Consider the following 23,203-nt stretch of genomic DNA (forward strand, 5'->3'; position numbering starts at 1 on the left):
CACAATTAACCATCTTAGAGCTAGCACGCAGGTGTCACGGCATCCATGCCCTGCCCGAGATTACGTGTTGTCCTTTTGCTTGTGCCAACTCACCCAGATTGGCTCCCTCAAAGACCCACAACATTTAAAAAATTCAACAAGAGTGGTCACATACATGTAAAGCCACTGTTACAGCAAATCCCTGGAGTTATGAATTTTAATATGTAAAAATGTATGATATTTTATACCTATGGGAAAATATTGTCAAAAACAGCAAGAAAAAATGTCATCTCCACATAAAACTTAACTGGCTCTGTGTATTTTGTGGGATAATCAGATATTTTACTGGCATGATGCTATCTCTATTTTAAATAAACTTACAAAACTTACAAATTTTAGGAGTTTAGTGATTGAGGGAAAAATAGTCTTTTATAGTAGAAATGCTCATGCTATTCGCCCTTTGGAATCTCAAAAGCCTTAATTATCAGGTTGCATTTTGGAATCTCAAAAGCCTTAACTATGAGGTTGTCTTGATAGCATTCCCAAATAATACAGATTTGGGAGTATAAGCAGTGGTAGGGATTTCTAAAGGAATTACATATTTCCTTTGAAAATCTATAAACCATCTATTTTTTTTCCAAGGCATATGCATAATAATTTGAAATGAGACCCCAAAGAAAAGCCCTTTGGGTGACTCACAGTTGAGAGAGCCAATGACCAAGAAAGTTTGCATGTTTTGCAAGTTTTAAAAAATCATCTATTTATTATCAGGATACAAGGCCTTTGGAGAAAGAACCTGATAATTATTAAATAATGACTTTTTTTCCCCCCACTATGTCAGACTGACTGTGTGAGATACTTAAAAATGCGTTAATCTGTTTCTCTGGCGTTTCTTAAATTAAAGCACTTAGAGGTTTTCACTGATGCATTTTTAAAGTATCATCCAAGGTGTCAGCTTTAACTACGCCCTGCAGACTTAGAGTTGAAAGTGTTCTCTAGTTTAAATTAACAATATCCTTGCCAAAAGTCTTATTAAAAATTGCTTCATTCACCAGTGAATAAAGTGTTTTATAGTTCATTAAAATTATGCTAAATGATTATAATAAAATCTTTATAAAAAAGATATATTACTAAAAAAATAAGCCATCAAGTAACAGAAGATATGCTAATGAGACATGATCACATAGTCCATATTACATTATTCAAAGGATGAACTCTTCTTAAAACATTTCTAAACTGTTATTGTTGAGAATATGAATTGCGGTGTGTATATCTTTGTATTATCACAATAGCTATGTCTCATGTAATTAAAGTGATTTATTGAAAGTGCATAAGTTTATTATCACACTCATTGATAAACCAATTCTTCTCCATTAAAACACACACACACACACACAATGTAGTATAAAATCATTTCTGCTTATTGTCTGTCTTATAGAGGCAATTTTTTCATTATTATTTTCTATTTTTTGTTTGACCCTGCAAAATTTATTCATAAAACACATATACATCTTCTCTTCTGAGCTCATGAAACTTTCTTGTTGAATAATTTAACCTTAGAATAAATTATCAATGATAAGCCTCTTCTAAAGAATAAAATATTGCAATAATTCAAAGCATTACCATTTCTCTGCCAAAATGCATTTTGTCATGTAAGTATAACTCTTTGACCAGGATAATTATTCAGTTGCCCAAGTTTAGGGAGACATTGATCCCTTTCTTCTTAAAATAACGTTTTTCTTTAACAGCTGAGTGTGAGGCAGGATTACAGATGTGTAGCATGGAAAGTAAGTTTGTGGAAAACCAGAAGGAGAATTTTAAAGGATGTTATCATCCCCAGAAGAGGAGATATGATGGAATTCATAATTATTTACTGGTTAACATACCATTCAAATATAGCAAATATTTAATCTTAATATTTAGTCTTGCTTCTCAGAGGTAAACGCAGGTGTATTTCTTTTCCTACTTGTCTTTGGATGGTAACATAATTATGCCAAATAATATGTAAGCCAGTCTTGAACAGCAGTTACAATTACCTGCCCTCAAGATGGCTATTCAGCTCTTGTTTTCAATAGTATATACAATCCTGCATTGTAAGAGTGCCACCAATAATATAATTTCCATGGAAATTGATCATCGGCAAGATGATGAAAATGATGAACAGATATTTAAGTAATGGGAAACCCCATGAGCTGATTCACTTGTATAACGGGGAGATGTGCATATTTAAAAAATAACTATGCCAACTTAGTTTTCCCTGTCTTTGGTTATGTCACTTCTGAAAACAAAAGCAAACTCATTCCTAGAGAGAATATCTAGCAATGTTAACTGAGTTTGTTTAAGTCTTGGCCAGAAAGTTCATAATTCTCAGGCTTTATAATCACCATGGTACTCGCAGACAGGCTTCATATCAAAGCCCTGCTATAGAAAAGCAGGAGACCTCATTCTCATAAATCAAGGTTCCAAAGATGAAAATGACCTGTTTATATGAAAAATTCACCTTTGGCTTTGAGGACAGTTGTATCAAATATAAAATACCTATATTTAAAGGTAATGCAAAATCCAAAAATAGAAGAAAAAGATGTAGACACAAGGACATTTAAGGGGAAGGTTGAAATAATTAGAAAAGGGATACATAATAATAACATAGTAGTTCATAATGCTACATAGTATGGTTACTCAACCCTGAGTTTCTCCAGAAGCACAATTTGCTTGATCATCCTTCCTCCTTTAATCCTTGGAGGATGGAACTAGGGAAGCAGTTTCAGGGTGTGTGTGTGAAGGATGGCGGACTATGTGGTCATTGAAGTTACAAACTTTCCCCAGATTTTGAATTTGACACTTTGTTCTTATCATACTAATATGGATGAACACAGCTAATGTTTTAGGGGACAGTGATGATTTGAATGAATTACCAGGTGTTCAGTATGTTCCCATAGAAAAAAACCAAATGAGTGAACTGATTTTCCTTTACTCAGCATTCAATATCCCTATTAAAATTTATACAACTGAAACTCCCTTAGGCTAAAAACCCAAAAGACATATTACCATATGAACTAAAAATAATCTGCCAAGGACCCCAACAAGTGCAGAGCTAGACGCAGGGAATCCTATATCTTCAACGGTGAGCCAGAAAAATGTACCAGTCTAACGGTACAAATAGATTACTAATAGTAAATTAAGACTTCAAGAACTTTAGATGTAAAAATAGTGCAAAGGAAAAGATGTAGATTTACGTTTATTTAGTTTATGTTTAAAATTAAATTTAAATATGAACTAAAGTGTTTAAAGAAGAATCTTTATATTTGTTTTTCTTTTATACTACAATAAAATGGATCATTCTTACTAATTAATACTAAATACTATATAACATCCTGCTCTAGTATTATGTCTTAACTACATCTGGAAGAGAAAATATTGATATATATTAAGGTATTACATCATTTTTACACACATTTGTCATAATATAGACACGGAATGAGGAAAGTCAAATTACATGACTTTTAAAAAATTCATATTTTTCAGATAATACTAACTTTGAAGTAAATTACAAAGAAAAACATGTAATACAAACATGAACAGTGCAAACTTCTTTTTAAGACTCTTTGAAACTTTATTTTGGTCAATAAAAAACACAGTGAATACTAAGTCAGAAATACTCAGCAATTTTCTTTAATAGATGCTTTTCACTTTATTAAAATGTAAAGGTGATTTTTAACATGGCCCTGACCTTTTTGTGAGCCAAGTTACCTTTCGGTCATTAATACTATAAGAATTAAGAGGAAACTGTACAGTAAGAAATACTTATTAAAGAAAATTCAGAATTATCATAAATATAAAAACATTTTGATGTATTTTCTAAATTCACAGTTATTAAAAATGACAAAATTAAAGAAAAATTTAAGTAATAGCATGATTCAATCAGAATGGGAAAAAAAAAAAGATCGTCATGTTCCAGGGTCTAAAAAAATTACCCACTATTAAAAATGAGTAGTGACCTTATAAATAGAAATTTGAACAAAACAGATCTTTACAAATAAAATCCCTTTATTTCAAGGACTTTGCATATAAAAGTCAGTTTCATCTTGGTATTTATTTATGTCCAAGAGTGGTACGGCCACTGAACAAATGAGATGCTTAGTTTATATCTTATGTATTTTACAAGTTATAAGAAGAGCCAGGTCTTTGAAAGTTACAGGAACCACAAACTCCTCTCACTCCCAAGAGCCATTTATTTCTTGAAGTGAGAAGAGGCCATGATGGAAAACTCTTCTCAGTATAGACTCCAAAGACGTAGCACTGGAGGGATTTTGAGTTTTGAAAACCTCAGACTCCATTCTCAGTGAACAACGACAGAGAGTTACATGAATCTTCCTTCTTTCTGGAGTGGTCTCTACCCTAATCCAACCATTTCACTCCTGATCTGGAGCAAAGGCATTTTCTAGACCCTGTGGCACACACAACAGAAACCAGATGCTGAGAATGATGCTGAGAAGGGACCAGGCATTAGCAAGAGGATGATGTGGATATGAGTGAGTTGATCAGTGTGATTTCTAGTTACTTAAGAAGCATCACATGATTTACTTGAAGTTTATGAGAAAAAAAAATAACAAGAGTGATGAAATCCTGTAGTACGGTTTGAAGAGGTGTGAGACAGATTTGGAAATGCAGCTGATAGTTCTTCTCAACAAGAAAAGCTGAAAGATCACATGCTAAGCCATTACCTTACTTGATCTTTTCCAGCTCTTCCTCATTAGCATTGTCTGTAAACGAAATAAAGCATTTTCATTATCTTATCACTCAAGTACAGAATAGGGCAGCCAGTGGTTTTCTAGAGGAAGCTTAACATTTAAACAGCAGTTTCCAGCAACGAGTATACAAGACAAAACTTGTTTATCACAGACACACACACACAGCTAGAAGAAGCACCTTTAACATTCAAGCAGTCTTTCTGGTGAGAGTTCACTTGCTTTATTCTTTTGTCGAGAGAAATGAGACAGTATTTTTAAGTAGAATGGAAATTTTGAGATATCTTAATTATTGGTTGGGAAAAAAACAACAACAACCTTATTGAGTCTCATGATTGGCAATTGTTCCCTTTGGTGGTGGAGGCTGACAGTGTATGATGACTTTACCAGGTAACTTTTCTCTTCAAATATGTTTAAGAGTCTGTTGCTTTGATGGCATCCTAGCATTAGCTCTGCTTCCAGTTAATCTCTAACTATATTGGGGTCTACAAATGCTTTCAGTTGTGAAAACCATTGCATTAGTCGATCTTCTTGCTAAATGTTCAGCCATAACATGTCCTTTAAATCAGTTTTTTCTGTGTGTTTCATAGTAAGAAGTAATTATGGCTATAAGTTTAATTTAAAGCTAATGGAAATCTTTAATGAGTGCCCAAGATCAGTGGTCTCTTGCATAAAGTAAGTCGTAAAAATCCAAAGATCTTTTATTCACGCTTCAGTTTTAAATTTTTCTCTGTGAATGCTGCGGTATTAACTTCCTGATTAACCTCCTTACCCTCTCTTATCTCTAAGGACGATGAAGTGGAGAATAGGGAGTTTGGAGCAAAGAATATAGCTCATAGAAATGCTTGTCATATTTGTACATCAAGGAAGCATACTGGTGCCTATAAGAACCATACCTCCTTCAGCAGAATTCACTATAAGGCAGGTCCATTTCAGAAACTACTCATAAATTACAAAAATACAACAAAGAAAAGATTTTAATATAAAATTAAGTCACATAGAAGACAACTTTTGGCCTAAACCAAGACAACGGAATTATGAAGTTCTATGGTAAGAAATGAGAAAAATCATAAAATTGTCAAAGATATGGGATTCATTCCTCTTCTTTGTAGATAGTGGTTTTATAAGTTATATTTTTCCTGTATATCCTGTGTGTTAAATATTGACCAAAATATGGGAGAGTGATAGTTTTCCTAAGGTTGCCATAATTCCTGATATATATATATATATATATATATATATATATATTTTTTTTTTTTTTGGAATGGAGCCAGGAAACAGCAAAGCATTGTTATCAAATACTATTTATAGAAACATTTTATATGTTTTCTAAGCACTAATGTGCAATTTATTTTGAAGTAACAAAACCCACCATTGGGGTGTAATCCTGATGATTCACAGACCTGTACCCCTGGGACAAATAGTACATTATATGTTAATTAAAAAAAAAAAACAGAGGCGCCTGGGTGGCTCAGTGGGTTAAAGCCTCTGCCTTCGGCTCAGGTCATGGTCCCAGAGTCTTGGGATGGAGCCCCTCATCGGGCTCTCTGCTCGGCGGGGAGCCTGCTTCCTCCTCTCTCTCTCTGCCTGCCTCTCTGCCTACTTGTGATCTCTGTCAAATAAATAAATAAAATCTTCAAAAAAAAAAAACAAAACCACCAGTGACTTGGTTAAAAAAAAAAACCAAAAAACCACCATTGGGTTGTGGAGAGGGCCATGTAGTGGTCATGTAATCAATGTTCGTTGTTGATCTTAAGCGAGTTATTGTTCTCAGCATCAACACCAACATTACCACCTTCTCCCTGATCACTGAAAGGCAAGTGGAAACCAAATACTTCCATGGTATGCCATAATCATAGACACTCCACCAGCAGATGTAAGATAATAAATGCTCAACTTTCTCAGAAAGCAGAGTTTCAATGAACAAAGAATGGTAATTCCTAGAGGCAATGTTTTGAGTCAAATCAAGTGAGAACAATTAAGTCAGAAAGTCAAATCTCTTAGCTCTTGGCCATTTATCATCACCGTCTGGTTCCTAAGAATCTCCTAAAATTCCATTCTGTAAGAAATGTTATACTATGAAGAAGGGGCTAAGAAATGAGGACGAGTTGAATCTCAGGGCAACACTACTCAGAATGACACACATTCACCACTGCTGCTCAAAACCACATTCCCTGACTTAGAGCCACTACAGGCAATAAACCTTCAAGACATAAATCTAACTATAGGGTTGGTATTTTTTCCTGTCTCTCAAAACTGGCTTTACAAATAGGCGGCATGGTATCATTTTTCAGAGTTGAGACACTGACACAAACAAACAAAAAATCAATGATTTCCCAGAGCATAAGTGTGAAAGATCTGGCAGTTATGGGCATAAATCCATTATTTTCCGGATTTGGTTTCTAGAAATCTATTATTAGATCCACTGACTCTCTAAGTGTCCCTAGATTTTTAAGATTATTATTTTATTTATTTTTTTCATCATGATAATTGTATTCTTTAATCCCCATCCCTATTTCACCCAACTCCCCCACCCAGCTCCCCTCTGGTAACCATTAAGTTTGTTCTCTATAGTTAAGAGTCTGTTTCTCGGTTTGTCTCTGTCTCTCTCTCTTTTTCTTTGCCCATTTGTGTTGTTTCTTAAATTCCACATAGAAGTGAGGTTATATGTTATTTGTTTCTCTCTTGACTGACTTACTTTTGTTTAACATTCTGTACTCTCTAGCTTTAAATGTGTTGTTGCAAATGGCAAGATTTCATTCATTTATATGACTGAATAATATTCCACTGTGTGTATATATATACCACATCATCTTTATTCATTTATCAATTGATAGACATTCAGACTGCTTCCATAGTTATACTATTGTAAATAATGTTGCTATAGACAAGGGGTGCATGTATCCTTTTGAATGAGTGTTTTTGTATTTTGGGGGTAAATATCCAGTAGTGCAATTACCGGATGATAGGGTAGTTCTATTTTTAACTTTTTGAGAAACTTCCATATTGTTTTCCATAATGGCTGCAGCAGTTTGCATTCCCACCAACAGGGCAAGAGGGTTCCTTCTTCTCCACATTCTCATCAACACATGTTGTTTCTCGTATACATATCTAGAAAAAATGTTCCCACTGCTGATGTCAGAGACATTACTGCCTGTGTTCTCTTCAAGGATTTTTATAGTTTCGGGTCTCACAGTCAGGTCTTAAATCCATTTTGAGTTTATTTTAGTGTATGGTTAAAGAAAGTGGTCCCTAGATTTTATAACAAGGTTTCTGCTTCTTGAGTGAAGCCAACCAGCTAAGTATTGGGTTTAAGTATCCCCCTCCCAAGTTTCTTTTTCTTTTTAGATGGTTGGGTTAAGAAAGATTCAATAAAACTGGAAACACTAGTAGCTAAGAGTTTTAAAAAAGGAGAATTTAACAAACACAGTATTACTACTAATACCTTTGCTATCTGTGAGATGTTAGAGAAGAAAGATTGTTTGGGGAATGTTAAAGATAGGAGATAAAGCAAATTATAGAAAAATAAGATTTACTTTTTGCTCTACGATCTTAATTTCAGCTGAGAAACATATGAATTTGTTTTTGAAAGCACCATTATCTAGTATTATTACAGGATAATCAAACTTCATTAGTAGCTCAACTTTTTTTGAAACCAGTGAAAGAAATAAGTAGTATAAAAATATGGCCTGTGATAGAGCTGTAGAGCTGATTATGTTTTCATGAGATTCCACATTCTCAATCCATTTTTTAGCTTTATTTTTTATTTTAGTAGTTTTTAGGCAATTACATGGCTACTAAAGATACAATAATCAGAGAATAGCTAGATATTATTGTATAGACATATTATAAAACATTAAATTTTTATAAGTGGATTTTAAAAAAATGTTAGCTATGAAATAATTCAGAAAAATTTGCAAAATAAACCAACATGAAAAAAGTATTTTTTTAATTTGCTAAAGGCCAAATGGGGTCAATTCATATGTTTCTTACAATCCTCTATTTTTTTTTAGCTTTAGCCAAGCAATTTGTAGGTCTAGGTTATCTAAGAGAGTGTGCAACACAAATTAACTCACTTTTATTTCACAAATTCTCCAATGAAGAAAGCTGTGGATTGAACTCTGCTAGAAAAAGAGCCAGAAAGAACTCAAACACACTATCAGACCAAAATACCATATACAAGACACACATGGATGCACGACATACTTTTGTAGGTTCAAAAACAAGACATGCATTCAAAACAGAAATGACAGCTGTGTCATGCAACTCATCAGCATGCCCCTGCCCCCCATGAAGACTGTGGTTTCTCATACACACAATGCTGGAAACTTAAGAAAATATGTATCTCTATATATCCGTTCACATCTGAGATTTTTTTTTTTAAAGACTCAATGATAAGCTCAATGGAGAAGACTTTAGTATAAGCAATTTTGAAATACTATCGCTATTACTCATACTATACTCCTTAAATTGCTATAATTAGACATTGCATGTTTTAGAGACTTTTGTAGATTCAGGAGGCTGCTGGGATTTTCAACTCCTTCTTCAGTTTTACTGATTTCCAGAACAGGCAATCAACACAAGGAGAAATCATTCCAACTGCATTATTCATGGCATGTATTGTCAGTATTAAGAGCGCATAAAAAAAACCAAAACAACAAACACAACCCACAAGATAACTGATTTAGAAACTTTAGCACTTTGTGATGCTAAGTACTCTGTATTTCCATTTTATTCCTACGTTCGATAGCATTTTTTTAACATTAATGTTCTATTGCCTATTTGATTGTTAGACTTTGTCACTAGCTCTTGAAAGTCATGCCTTCCATTCTCTATTTTAACACATATAAAATATTTAGCAAAGCTTTGTAAATACAGGCACAAGCATAAACATGTGGTTCTTGGGCTTAAGTCTTAAATCCCAAAAGCTTATCATAGATTATTTCTGTTCTAATAACCAGAGAGTAGAACTCATAATTTTGTTGTGTGAGGATCAATGCAAAAATCATCCTCTATTCCTTTCCTATATATCATGTTAATATTAAATGGAATTGTGAAGACTTTAGTAACTGATTTCTGGCCTGCTGCATTTGAATTTTTCTAAACAAGATTTGTTCCCTGGATAATTTGTGAAAGTTCGGCACACCATTTTCAAGACAGAAATATGTTTTATATTTTAGACATGTAAAAATTTAATTTAAAGATACATTGGATCCCTGATTGTTTTTAACGGAAAAGCTTCAAATATATTCCAGGGAAACATATGGAGCTAATACTAGACATGGTACAAAATGGAGGAAATACAGTGATATGCTTCTAATGCGTTGTCATCATCAAATATCTTCATACTCGATTTCAAGCAGAAGATCATTAATGTACTAATTTTAAGAACTCAAAAGGAAATTAAGTAAGTACTTAATATTGTTTGTGACAATCTCAGGAACTTGAATACTGAGAAGAAGAAAAAAAAAACCTTAAAATACCTTTCCCTGGATCTTTAAAGTGTCCCTTCAAATCCTTATAGACATTCATCTGCAACTCATTGAACAACCACTGGTACAGAAAGCTGGATTAGCTTTGAGAGCAGTCCTCAAAGAAAGGTAATCAAAAACAATATTTTACATATATATAATTATATGTATTTATATGTGTGTGTATATATATTACATATATATGTTATATATATATATATATTTATTTATTTATTAATTTTTACCAGAAGTGATAGGATAAAGGATGGAGGTGAGGTGAGGTATGTCAGGTAGGACAAGGGACAGGGAAGAAAGCCTAGACTAGAGAGAAGGTGAGCTCTGCCAGAGTTTGTATGACTGGGGCAGAGGTTACCAGTGAGGGCAGACACAATGCTCATTGGAGAGCTTTAAAGTCCCTCATCAGAAATTTCCATTGAATTAGAGAAATAAACACAGGTCACTGAACTCTTAGAAGAAGAATAAAGAGGACATTATAGGACCTGGCACAATGTTTACAGATGATCAGTAAATGTTTTTTTGATGCTTGTTCAACCAACAAATGGTCCTTGTTCAGTCTCAAAATCTCATAATTAGTGTTGGTTCAAAGTTTTAGAGACTTTAATGAAGTAGCTATAAAACTGCTATATAGAATAAAAAGAAAAGAAAAGAAAAGAGAATTTATGTCTTTGTTAGAAATTTTCATCCTGTAAGCATATGCTTAGAAGCCCTGATTCAAATCTAGGACATCAGACTAGCCAGAATACTGGGGATGCCACGAGAAGGTCTATAGGGGATCTTGGCTGCTTTCACCCCTTCACGTGAGTCAGTTCACTTCTCCGCAACCAGCCCCATGTTCCTCGCTCTTGATCACATTCCCAAGGAGGAGCAAGTGAAACCACACTGGACACCCTTCCTCCACTCCTCACTTGTGACTGGAGGTCAGGATGGTCACCAGCCAGAAGCTGGCTCTGGTATATGCTTCAGCTGTTGTGCTTTTCTGAGGCACTGAGTCCTCACTAAGCTACTTGCTTCTCTGGTGAGAGAGAAGCCAGGAGAAAGTCAAGGCTAGTGTGGGGGTGGGGGGAAGAAGACATCCTTTCTCAGTTGCCACAGAGGGATGAATCCAGGGCTGTTTGGGACTCTGAAGGGGGAGGGCGCGAAGTAAAGCAGTGAATGAAAAAATACTTGGCAGTAAAGGCTTTTCTTTCAAAAAGCTGGGTAGTCAAAGGGATTTGAGTCAAGAAAACGGCATGAAGATTTCAGGAAGAACTCTTTGTCTTAAGGGTAAATGGGGCTGGGGAGAGAGGATGAGGAAAACAGAAAAGGAAGAAAAGATGAACAATACCAGATTTTTGATGAGCAACTGTTTCATATAACCCACCTGTTCCTATTCATGTTTGATAAATCACTGATGATCAGCAACCAGGCACTGTAATACTTTTAAAGGATGTTTTTCTAATTAGAAAGACATTGTCCTGAAATAATAAATTTGAGCAACTGTGGAGATTGAAAGATTTTTACAGGAATTGTTAAAGGACAAATAATGCTGGGAACCCCTTTGCCTGTGCTAATAATCTGATGACTCATTTCTGTGCAATTCAGGACAACTTAGCGGCTTCATCTTGGTCCTAACTTGATCTCTCAAGCCCTCAGTTTGATGTTAGAGTACTTAATAAATATCCCTTTTCTGCAAAAATTCAACAGACTCTCCATCACCAAATCACCCAAATAACTATACCAGCGACCATATCCTTCTACTTTACAGTCATGTTGCCAGTTGGGATGGTTTGGGAGACATAAGACATCAGGCACTTAGGTATTTTCATTTATAAAGTGCTGTTCTTCATTAAAAGAGCAAAGAATCTCAAAATAAGATTCTATCACTAAGTTTTGTTGATTTTTCCTCTTATACATAAACCTGCTGATTTCTTTCTATCTCTACCTCGAATAATCCTAATCCAAACCTCTATCATCTTCCAGCAGGATTTTGGCAATAGTTGGTCCTAACTGATCTCAATGTATCCATTCTCACCCTTTCATCTGTTTTCCACAATGTAGCTACACAGCTATGTTCAAAAGGTGAAAATGATTATGCCACTTCTGATTTATAGACTCCCCCTTGCTCTTCGGGGAATGACAACAAACCTTAACATGGCTTACAGTCCCTACACAATCTGGGTATCCCCTTTCCACTGTCATCACATGTCATGATCTCCCACACTCTCCTTTGCCTCCACCTTTCCTAAGCTCCAGGAATTTTTCAGTTCCTGGAGTGTGACCTATTTTCTCTAGCCACAGGATCTCTGCACACACAGTTTCCTCTGCTTGAATACTCTCTTTCCCTGGTTTTTGTCTTATTAACTCCTGTTGACACTTCAGATCTCAGGTCCCATTTGACTTCTTTAGAGAATTCCTATTCCCCTAACTAGACCAAATTCTATTGTATTATCTTAACAGCAACACACACCTCTCTTTCACTGAACTCAAAACAGTTGTCACTATAAATTTCCTTCAGTAATTATTTTATCCCTAAATTCTCCACTGGATAGAAGTTCTATAGTCTCACAAGGGAATTGCATAGAATCTGGCTTACAGTAGGCTTTGGCCAATACTAGGATTATTTAGATAAAGCAATAAACAATAAAATTCAATAAAATATGAATAAACACAATTTATTCCTATGTATGGATTAGCCAGCTAGGATATACTCCTTGGCCTGTCCTGGGTGATGTATTATGCTGTACTTATTCCTTGTGCTGTATAATACATTCTGGATTGGTGACTTCTACAATGATGGGCTTCCATTTCTAAATATTATCTGTAAAGTTTCCTTACCTACCCTTCCATTTGCACACGTGGGCCTGTGCATGTGCACACTCACATGCATTTTCTTTATGGTGCTAAGTTCTCACAGTAGGTTTTGGTAGTTAAAAAAGAGAAATTTATACCTCACTGAATTAAGTATGGATACTTAAACCATACTTAACAAATATAGTATATGAACATGTATGCTCATTGCTTAATTTTTGGAAAGGATAGAGAAAAGTATTTGTTGAAAGGGTGAATTTTTCAATGAGTTTAAAACAGTTCCAAATTTGAAGTTGGGATTCACTATTTTAATCTACAACCTCGGGGAAAATGTCAATAACACCTTTCCGGCAGACGACACACACCAACTTTAATCATGCATCATTTTAAGACAACAATACACACATTGCTGAAATAGGGTACTTGGACTTGCCAAAAAAATTATGTTTACTCCTCAAATGTGTTCTAACCAAAACGAGTGGGAGCAGCTCCCAGTACATGAAAGCACACTGAGTCTAACAGATAATCTCCAATAAATTGTGGCAGGAAGTGCACTGGCAAGCATACCGGTGCAGGTCGAACCTGATATTTTTTAGTGTCACTTAACATGCTGGAGTAATTGGCGCCTCTGTATCCCTTGTCAGTTTCTCACAGCAGCATGGTGTGCAAGGAAGTACAGACAGCCAGTGCTGGAAAATGTGTAACACCGACATGGAAACCCATCAAGAAGATGAAAAGTATTCACTTATCATTCAGCAAACAAATACCAGAATGCACAAACTCTATTATAATTTCACCTCATTTTTCTTTGTTATGGTACACCAGACAATACAGTCAAAACAGTAGAGTCTGGATACCTCCGTGTGGAATTCCAAATATTCAATTCAGTAGCAAATGTATTCCCTGAATGAATGCTACCATTTGCCTACAGCGTAACATGTCTGAAATCCGGAAATGAAATTATAATAAAAATTGCAAACGTGTCCCTTATTTACAACAAGAGGTTCCGATCTGGAGCACAGAACAGGAAATTTGAGTCGAAAAAGATATAAAATGCAGGGACTAAGGAATACCCAGGATACTTATGGAAACAAAGAGCGGGCCCGACTTTCATACGCAGCTTCTCTTTATTATCACCTCTGGGTTCAAAAAAGACCCATGACATTTCACCAAGTGAGAGCAAGAAAGCATTCCTACAAGGCTGTGGGGCAACTTACCACATCCCTGTGTTCTCCTTCTTTAGGGGTAAGGATGACGGAGAGCAAAATGATTCCAAGGTAATGGTCAGGATAATGGGGATCTTTCAATGTTAGGGTCACATCTGTGGGCCTATGATATAAAATATTAAGATTGTGAGCAGTCATTAAATGGATAAGCCAAAAATATATTTTATATTGACAATTTATTATATTAATATTTTGCATTAAAAAAATAATATATAATGTATTATTAGCCCCAGAGGTACAGATCTGTGAATTGCCAGGTTTACACACTTCACAGCACTCACCATAGCACATACCTTCCCCAATGTCCATAACCCCACCACCCTCTCCCTACTCCCCTCCCCCCTAGCCCCCCTCAGTTTGTTTTGTGAGATTAAGAGTCTCTTATGGTTGGTCTCCCTCCCAATCCCATCTTGTTTCATTTATTCTTTTCCTACCCACTAAACCCCCCACGTTGCCTCTCAACTTCGTCATATCAGGGAGATCACATGATAGACAATTTATTATTTTTAAAAAGAAAGCCAATTTTGTTTTCTTTACTTTTCCGGTATAACTTCTGTTGCTATTGAAATATCATTAAATCACTAACTTATCCAATCGATTGTGGACTAAATGGAAATACTTGGGTTCACTGCAGATGTCTCAGTCCTGCCTGGGGTTCTAGAAGGCTGGGAAACTATAACAGTATTGAGAAATCCACAAGTCCTTTTTTTTTTTTTTAGGATCTCTAAACACACAGAAAGCAAAGCCACTATTTTCTATAAATTTGAGACTAAAGAGTAAGTGAGGGTCATTTACAGATCACTACATGATTTAGAGTGAATGGATGAGTGGGAAAAAAGGAAAGGATAAAATATAACTCGTCTAATATACATCATAGATATAATTTTTATTTTTTTTTATATTTTTAACAAACTCCATTGTTTAAAGTGCTTCTATATACTTTGGCTGTTTAAAGCTATGTCTACAAATTTTTAGGTTTAGAAACACGAGGAAATCTATTGTTAGTGGATCCAGAGTTAATGCATACTTAGAAAGCTTTAGAATTATGTATGTCTGAGGAAGAGATTATGAATTACTCGGTATTACCCAAATTCACTTTTACAAATAATACAAAACACACATTCAACTGACAATGGGTAGGTAATATCTTATTTCCATATTTCAGTTAAACAAATATTTCAGTTTTAACAAATGCATGTTAAGTTTTATAGTACATGTGTATTTATGATATATACATAAATATATTTTATATAGAATTTGATTTGGTTCATTTTGTTAAGCAAACAGGGGTTTGTGCACTCTGTAAACTTAAGGGACTGTGGAATATTCAATACAAACTTAAATCTTTAAATGTTGTCAAATTAGGCATGTTCCCTTACTTGTTCAGTCACTTGTTCTTATTCACAAAATGTGTATTAAGCACAAATGAAATACTGCACACTGTGCTAAGCTCTGGGTAAAAAACAGATGTCAAGATCAAAGATAACATTATCTTCAGGGAGCTTAACAATTAGTAAATGATACAGTTGGAGTCTAGTTTTGGGGAGAGGGCTTGGTGGGAAAAGCTGGTCCAAATAAGAATTTTCAATTCTGTTGGCACATCAGAATCCATTGAGGAGCTTTTAAAAAATGCCTATTCCCTAATTCTACCCATGATGACCCTGGTTCTATAGATAAAGGGTGGGGTGTGGAAATTTATATTGTTTGTAAAGCTCTTAAATGATTTTCCCATACAACCAGGATTGAGAAATGCAGATACTTTTTATTGCTAAGATAAAATACTGGGAGACTCTTTCACATGATGTTTAATTTTTACCAAGTCAAGGAATAATGTCATGAGAAAAAATGAACAGTTTTCTGACGTCAGAGGTTTTTACTGAAACATGAAAAATTAGACTGATAATACATGTTATAATAGTTGTGATCCAAATTGCTTCACGATCAATTTAGTTACAACTGATCACTGTGGTTTGACAGTTCGTTCCTTTTATCTTAAGAAATTCATGTTAAGCATTATAGAAGATATGTACATATTATACATATATATATGTTTTTATATGGGGTTACAATTTGATTTGGTTCATTTCCCTGAAATGATTACATATAAAATTAATAGAAACAACTTCATTACATTTTTATAATGATTACACGATAAGAGATTTAAGAACATTTGCAATTGTTTTATGATGATTATCTATTATTTTTTTTCTTTTCTTTTTTTTTTTTTTAAGATTTTATTTATTTGAGAAAGAGAGAGAGCTTGAGAGGGGAGAAGGTCAGAGGGAGAAGCAGACTCCCCATGGAGCTGGGAGCCCAATGGGACTTGATTCTGGGACTCCAGGATCATGACCTGAGCAGAAGGCAGTTGCTTAACCAACTGAGCGCCCTGATTATCTATTATTTTCTTTTAATGTAAAACCTTAATGCATTATATAGTAAGATAAGTATTTATATGGCTACTACCATTATCCATTTATCTGCACCCAGGGACTACTGATTTATGCATAGAATGTAATGGTATATACCAGCTAGTGATTTTATTTTATTTTTATTTATTTATTTATTTTTTAAAAGATTTTATTCATTCAGTTGACAGAGAGAGAGAGATCACAAGTAGGCAGAGAGGCAGAGAGAGGAGGAAGCAGGCTCCCTGCTGAGCAGAGAGCCCAATGTGGGGCTCGATCCCAGGACCCTGGGATAATGACTTGAGCTTAAGGCAGAGGCTTTAACCCACTGAGCCACCCAGGCACCCCCCAGCTAGTGATTTTAAAAAGTAGTTTGTTTAGAACTTCTTGTTTAAAGAGTAGGATGTTTATGTGGTTTTGAGAGGAAGGAATGGTTAAATACAAAAAATAAGTAATGTGTCAAAATAAACACCAAATGCTTGTATATAATCTCTTTTTATTTTCTTAATCATCTCATTTTTTCCATTTAAAGTTAATTTTCACCAGTGATTTATCTTTAATAGAGAACAAGGGAAATTTATGAATTGAACTGATTGGAATTTATGAGTTGAATCTGTAATTCAATCCAGCAATTTGCATATCCTTTAGCAGAAGTCCACAGAGAAAATAACTGTGGCCTTTATAAAAGAACACCACAGTCCATTCTAGTTGGAACTCAGTTTTCATGATGATGGACTACATAAAACACCGTCTAACACACGTCCTTCCACTGTGGTGAGGGAGGGGAGTCAGCAATCACTATGCCTATCATTAGCTCAGCCCACAGGAAGCTGTAGGTTGAAATGGAGGACATGCAGGAGGTACAGAGAAGTCTGCTCTTTTGTCCAGTCCATGACAAAAATGACTATTGGAAGCCATTTGTCAGAACAAGTTGTCGGTGTGCTCAAACGTAGTTGACTGTAATAAGTAAGGGTATTCTACTCTTTCTATTTCATTTGCTCTTAACATATAAAATAGCCATCTGGTCTATTACTCTGCTTTCTGGCTTTCCATGACTCCTGCCACATGATGTACATAATCAACTAAAACATCTTAAAACCATCAAAGATTTCACAGCTTCCTTCGCAATCGATCCCAGCACTGCTTGACCCTTTTATGACATATTTTTTCCCTTTCTAGTATTAATTCAAAGCTCCAAGTTGAAATGTATTTTTTAAAAACATAAGCCCAGGGTCACCTAGGTGGCTCAGTGGGTTGAAGCCTCTGCCTTCGGCTGAGGTCATGATCTCAGGGTCCTGGGATCGAGCCCCGCATCAGGCTCTCTGCTCTGCAGGAAGCCTGCTTTCTGCCTCTCTGCCTACTTGTGATCTCTGTCTGTCAAATAAATAAATAAAATCTTTAAAAAAAAAACAAAAACAAAAATATAAGCCCATAATTAGGTATGAGAATGACTAATATTAGTAATAATTATATAACTTTACAAATAGTCAAGCAATGATGAACTAATCTGAGAAGATACAACTAATCTTCCTCCATGTTTGAGGCACTCTTAGATAACCTAGGATTACCAGTGATAGCAAAATTAGAGTGTACGTGGGCTCAGGTGATAAGGGAGTGGCTGGTTTTGAAGCAAGGTACACGTTTTATTTCTTATACGGTGGCCTGATTCTTAAATTAATAATTTTGATTAACATGGATAATCTGCTTTGTGTCCCACTACAACCATACCAGTTGCGTGAAAAATAAGGGGTGTGTCTTTTATCTTTATTGTTGGGAGACAAAGCAGGTGTCCAAGAATTTTTCTCCTGAATAATGGTTGTTGAATGAGAGAATCAAGGAAGATGCTAGTATTTCCACTGGGTAGATAAGAAAGATGAACTTGAAAAAGACTGGCTAATATGAAGGCTCACAACAACAAATGAGAGAACACTGACTAGACAACGGATCTGCTGACATTTTCTATTACACAGGCCTAGCTTCGCAACAAGATGTAGCAATATTATAATGGTTCAAAGTTACCTGTTCAACTCCAATTGTGTGAGATCCAGAAACGCCGAGCCCATAAAGTCATCCTGTAGTCCAAAATCATAGTCAAACACCTAAGAAGCCAAAGAGACAAGGCAATTATTAGAAATAATTCTATATAAGCTTTAAATGAAAATATCTTGATTATAAAATACTGGCTATGTCACCAAAACCAATGAAACTTCTTAATATTTTTAAAAATCACTTTGTTTGAAATGTTAGGGTCTTGCAAAACATACAAAGGAAACTACCTTTAACTTTGTACTTAAAATTGCTGTTTTATATCAAATGGAACTTTAAGGAAGATGAAAAACAAAATCAAATAAATATAGTAAATCATCAAAAATCTGAGGAATACAGACTTAGAATATTTCCCCCATATTATTAGCATTCCTGAAAGAAAAACTAAGTTGGTATGAAAGTCAACAAATACGTCTTCTCTAGTGGGTTACTGGTGATGAGAATATAATTCTAATCTCTGTATTTTTCAGGTCACTGAAGATAAATTCTCTGCTATTATAGGAAAATGCTGTTTTAAATATACAAATAAGTAAAAATTGAGGTGTTGTTATTAAAGCAGTTTCTAAAGTTATATTAAGGTTAAGTCAAATTAAGTTTTTATCATCACAAGCAAGGCTAGGAAATAATATTAACGTAACTACCAACAACAACAGAAAGGAAAAGAGAGAATATGCTACTTCTTCCTTCTTACAAAACTATTTATCGAGTATCTTCTCTATGCCTTTCACGTTTCTTATTCATCCTATGATGAATAGGGTGAATAAGAAAGCAGTACCCCTGATCTCTTGGGACCTGCATTTAGGAGCTGAGATGGTTCATTAAAACCCAAATAGATACATACAGATCAGTGAGGAGTGCTATGGACACACATGTCTAAGGGGGTGTGTTGGGAGCTGCTATTTTAGACTGGAAGTCCAGGAAGTCCTTTTGGAGGAAATATGCATGAAGAGACTGGAATAATGAGAAGGATTAAGCCAGTTTGGGAAGATCACTCCCAGGCAGAAGAAAGAGCAGTTGATTAGCATACTCAAGGGTTCTCCAGAAGCCAGTGTGGTTGAAGCCCACTGAGAAAGATGGAGAGGGAAAGAAGGCTGGAGAAGACGGCTGAGGGCAAGGTCAGTTAGGGCCGTGTGCAAAAAACTCTAAGTAAATGAGAGTTGGCTAACTTCCAACCATTGATTAATTTTCTTTACTCAGTCATCCCTTCTGCCAATATTGATCAAGTATTAATAATGTACAAGACAATACGCTTGGCACTGTGTCAGCAGTGGTGAGCAAAGCGGACACCGTCGAGGCTTACAGTTTAGTGAGGGAGACAGACGCTAAATAAGGAAGGGCACAGGGAATACGTAATTACAAATTGTGGTAAGCGTTGTAAAGAACAGAGTGTGAAAAGAATAAAAATAACAGTAGAGAGCAGGGAAAACTTTTAAGGTGGAGGAAAGACATAAAGTTGGGAGTTGTGCTTCCTGACCTTTTCTTTTTTTTTTTAAGATTTTATTTATTTATTTGACAGACAGAGATCATAAGTAGGCAGGGAGGCAGGCAGAGAGAGAGGAGGAAACAGGCTCCCTGCTTGGCAGAGAGCCTGATGTGGGGCTCGATGTGGGGCTCGATGTAGGGCTCTATCCCAGGACCCCAGGATCATGACCCGAGCCGAAGGCAGAGGCTTTAACCCACTGAGCCACCCAGGCGCCCTCTTCCTGACCTTTTCATATAGAAAGTCTTAGAATCCATAGCCCAGCACTCCTGAGCCCAAATCAGCATGACTGGCCTCAACAGTTAGAAAGTTTGAAGGAGAGGGAACAGTACGTACAGAGCCCTGAATGATGATTTTTTTTTCTCTAGAATAAGTAGAGTTTGAGTTAAGCAAACTTACTATGTAAAAAAATTGATATATAAACAGAAAGATAAACACTTTGCATTACAAAAGGATTCTTTTTTTTTTTTTTTTTTTTTTTTTAAAAGTTTTATTTATTTGACAGAGAGAGATCACAAGCAGGCAGAGAGGCAGGCAGAGAGAGAGGAGGAAGCAGGCTCCCTGCTGAGCAGAGAGCCCGATGCGGGGCTTGATCCCAGGACCCTGAGATCATGACCTGAGCCGAAGGCAGCGGCTTAACCCACTGAGCCACCCAGGCGCCCCAGCAAAAGGATTCTTAAATTGGAAGAGCCCCAAGGGGATTTATTTAAGTGATAAGTTCCCCTAATGTCTTCTAAATTATTCAATTTACAGTCATTTGATTTACACACAACCTTTCAGGAGTACATTTGTTATAGACAGCACAGTGCTCCTGTAATAAATATTCTCCTTGATCAATTGCACTTCTGAGCTCTAGTCATCAGCTCAGTGGCGTATCACATGAGTATATTACAACATCTCAGGCAAAGGACACGTCAGTGTTTGCAAGTGACTGCAGAAGGGTATTTTACAACAAAAAAATTACACTAACGATTAAGTAAATTTCTCTTACACAACCTCTTCTAACTGTACCACCCTAAAGCTTAAAATCTTGGCGACCCTAGTGATAATCAATGAGACCATCTGGGCTACATCCAGACATGTGAAGTGGAGAGCTGAGAATCCAGTGACTTGACTAGAAGAGACAGCCCAGCCGAGTGATGGGCTATTCGAACTCTCTTTACTCTCATGGTGAAAGTCTTTCCCACAGCAATAATGCTAGGTGCTTACTTAAGTTCTCTTATTACTTAGCAAGGGCATACATATGGGAAAGAATGGAACCACCAGAATCCATTCATTAATGAAGTTATTAGCTATGCTACTTGGTTCTAAGCTTCATAAACTAATTGTCAGAAGGAGCATCGCTGTAGGGGGAGTTTCAGAAATACAGAGCACAGAGAAGAGATAAAATAGGGAAACATACTCCCACTGCAATAAGAACATGCACAATTAACACTGATTAATGTTTATTCAATATTTGCTATCCTGTTAGGCACTGCTATTTGTTAAACACATTGCAGAAATTTTTTTTCAAGATTTTATTTACTTACTAGTCAGAGAGAGAGTGAGAACACAAGCAGGGGGAGCGGCAGGCAGAGGGAGAAGCAGGCTCCCCGCCGAACAAGGACTCACCCCCGCCAACTGATGTGGGACTCCATCCCAGGACCCTAGGATCATGACCTGAGCTGAAGGCAGACACTTAATCAACTGAGCCACCCAGGTGCCCCTGTTACGGAGATTTAAAAATTTATGTCTTACACAACTCAGTGAACAGGGTATCGTGTCCATTTTTCAGATGAGGAATCCAAAGCTTGAAAAGTTTATGTTACTTCCTCTCAAAACTCAGCACTTAGAAGAGGTCAGATTCAGATTCTATTGTGTGGGATGTTTTGTTCAGAACAGAACATATTGAAATTTAACAAATATGACTTAGCCACCCACCGCGAGTGAAGGCCTGTGAATTCATACCTAAACAGTTTTGATGGAATCCTTGCTTTCATGGAATCTCCCCTGGGAGAATAGGAATCCTTAGGTAACATTAGATAAAAGTTGCTCTGGCTCAGTTAACAACTCTCTTCATTCTCATGCAAGTTTAGAACAACACGTGCTTCATTCTAATCAACAAATTTATTTAACATCTTGATTCCATTGTCTTCCCAGAAAAATTGCATCAGGAAGCACACCAGCTAAGATGTTTTTGGGGTATAAGTAACAGAAAACTCATCTCCCACAAATGGGACTTTGTTAGCTTGGATGACTGAAATGCCCATAGGTGCTTAAGACTTCAACAGAGTTTTTAACTGCCAGCTCAAAAGATTCATAAATTTATTCATTCAGTTACTTGAGAAATATTTGGTTGGCATCTACAACGTGCCAAATAGTATTCTAGGCACTGAAAATATGGCAGTGAATGGGACAAAGTCTCTGATTTCTTGGGGCTTACAAATGGGGGGGATATAGACAATAAACAATTACACATTAGGTAGTAGTAAATGTCATGGAGGAAAATATCTCAGGGTATGGGAGTGATGGGAAGTGCTATTTACAGAAGATGTTTAGGAGGAGAGAGTAGCATTCGAATAAAGAGGCATAGTGGGAATAGGATGTGGAAAAGGGTGCACCTGGGTGGCTTAGTGGGTTAAGCCTCTGCTTTCGGCTCAGGTCATGGTCTCAGGGTCCTGGGATCGAGCCCCACATTGGGATCTCTACTCAGCAGGGAGCTTGCTTCCCCCTCTCTCTCTGCCTGCCTCTCTGCCTACTTGTGATCTCTCTCTCTCTGTCAAATAAATAAATACAATCTTTTTTTTTTAAAGGATATGGAGAAGGATCTAAATCACATAGTATAACCCAAGATGTAAGATTCTACTCAAATATGTCCATAACTCATTTTCATGTCCAGGAAGCTTCAAAATAATCATTTCACTATACAAGAATAATTAAACTCTGAATTATAGGATTGACATTGTAAAACAAAGAAAATAAAATTTAACTGTGGCCACAGCAATTAGTCAACTTTAGTGGAATAAAGATGTTATGTGGCACAATTGCTGGGTGGACATAG

The 23,203-nt window shown here is 36.0% G+C and overlaps 1 protein-coding gene across 1 annotated transcript in view; it reads right to left on the reverse strand.

Moving 5' to 3' along the window:
• LOC111148337 (multiple C2 and transmembrane domain containing 1) overlaps positions 1–23,203 on the reverse strand; it is a 525,636-nt gene that overhangs the window by 217,729 nt on the left and 284,704 nt on the right. The window contains exons 4-6 of the mRNA XM_022504845.1: positions 18,657–18,736; positions 14,224–14,335; positions 4,704–4,742 (exon numbers count right to left, since the gene is read on the reverse strand). Of these exons, the coding sequence (XP_022360553.1) occupies positions 4,704–4,742; positions 14,224–14,335; positions 18,657–18,736 (231 nt within the window). The remainder of the gene's footprint in view (positions 1–4,703; positions 4,743–14,223; positions 14,336–18,656; positions 18,737–23,203) is intronic.

This window comes from Enhydra lutris, unplaced genomic scaffold, assembly GCF_002288905.1.
Source record: "Enhydra lutris kenyoni isolate GAN:26980312 unplaced genomic scaffold, ASM228890v2 scaffoldscaffold19, whole genome shotgun sequence".
In the NCBI taxonomy this organism is placed as follows: domain Eukaryota; kingdom Metazoa; phylum Chordata; class Mammalia; order Carnivora; family Mustelidae; genus Enhydra; species Enhydra lutris.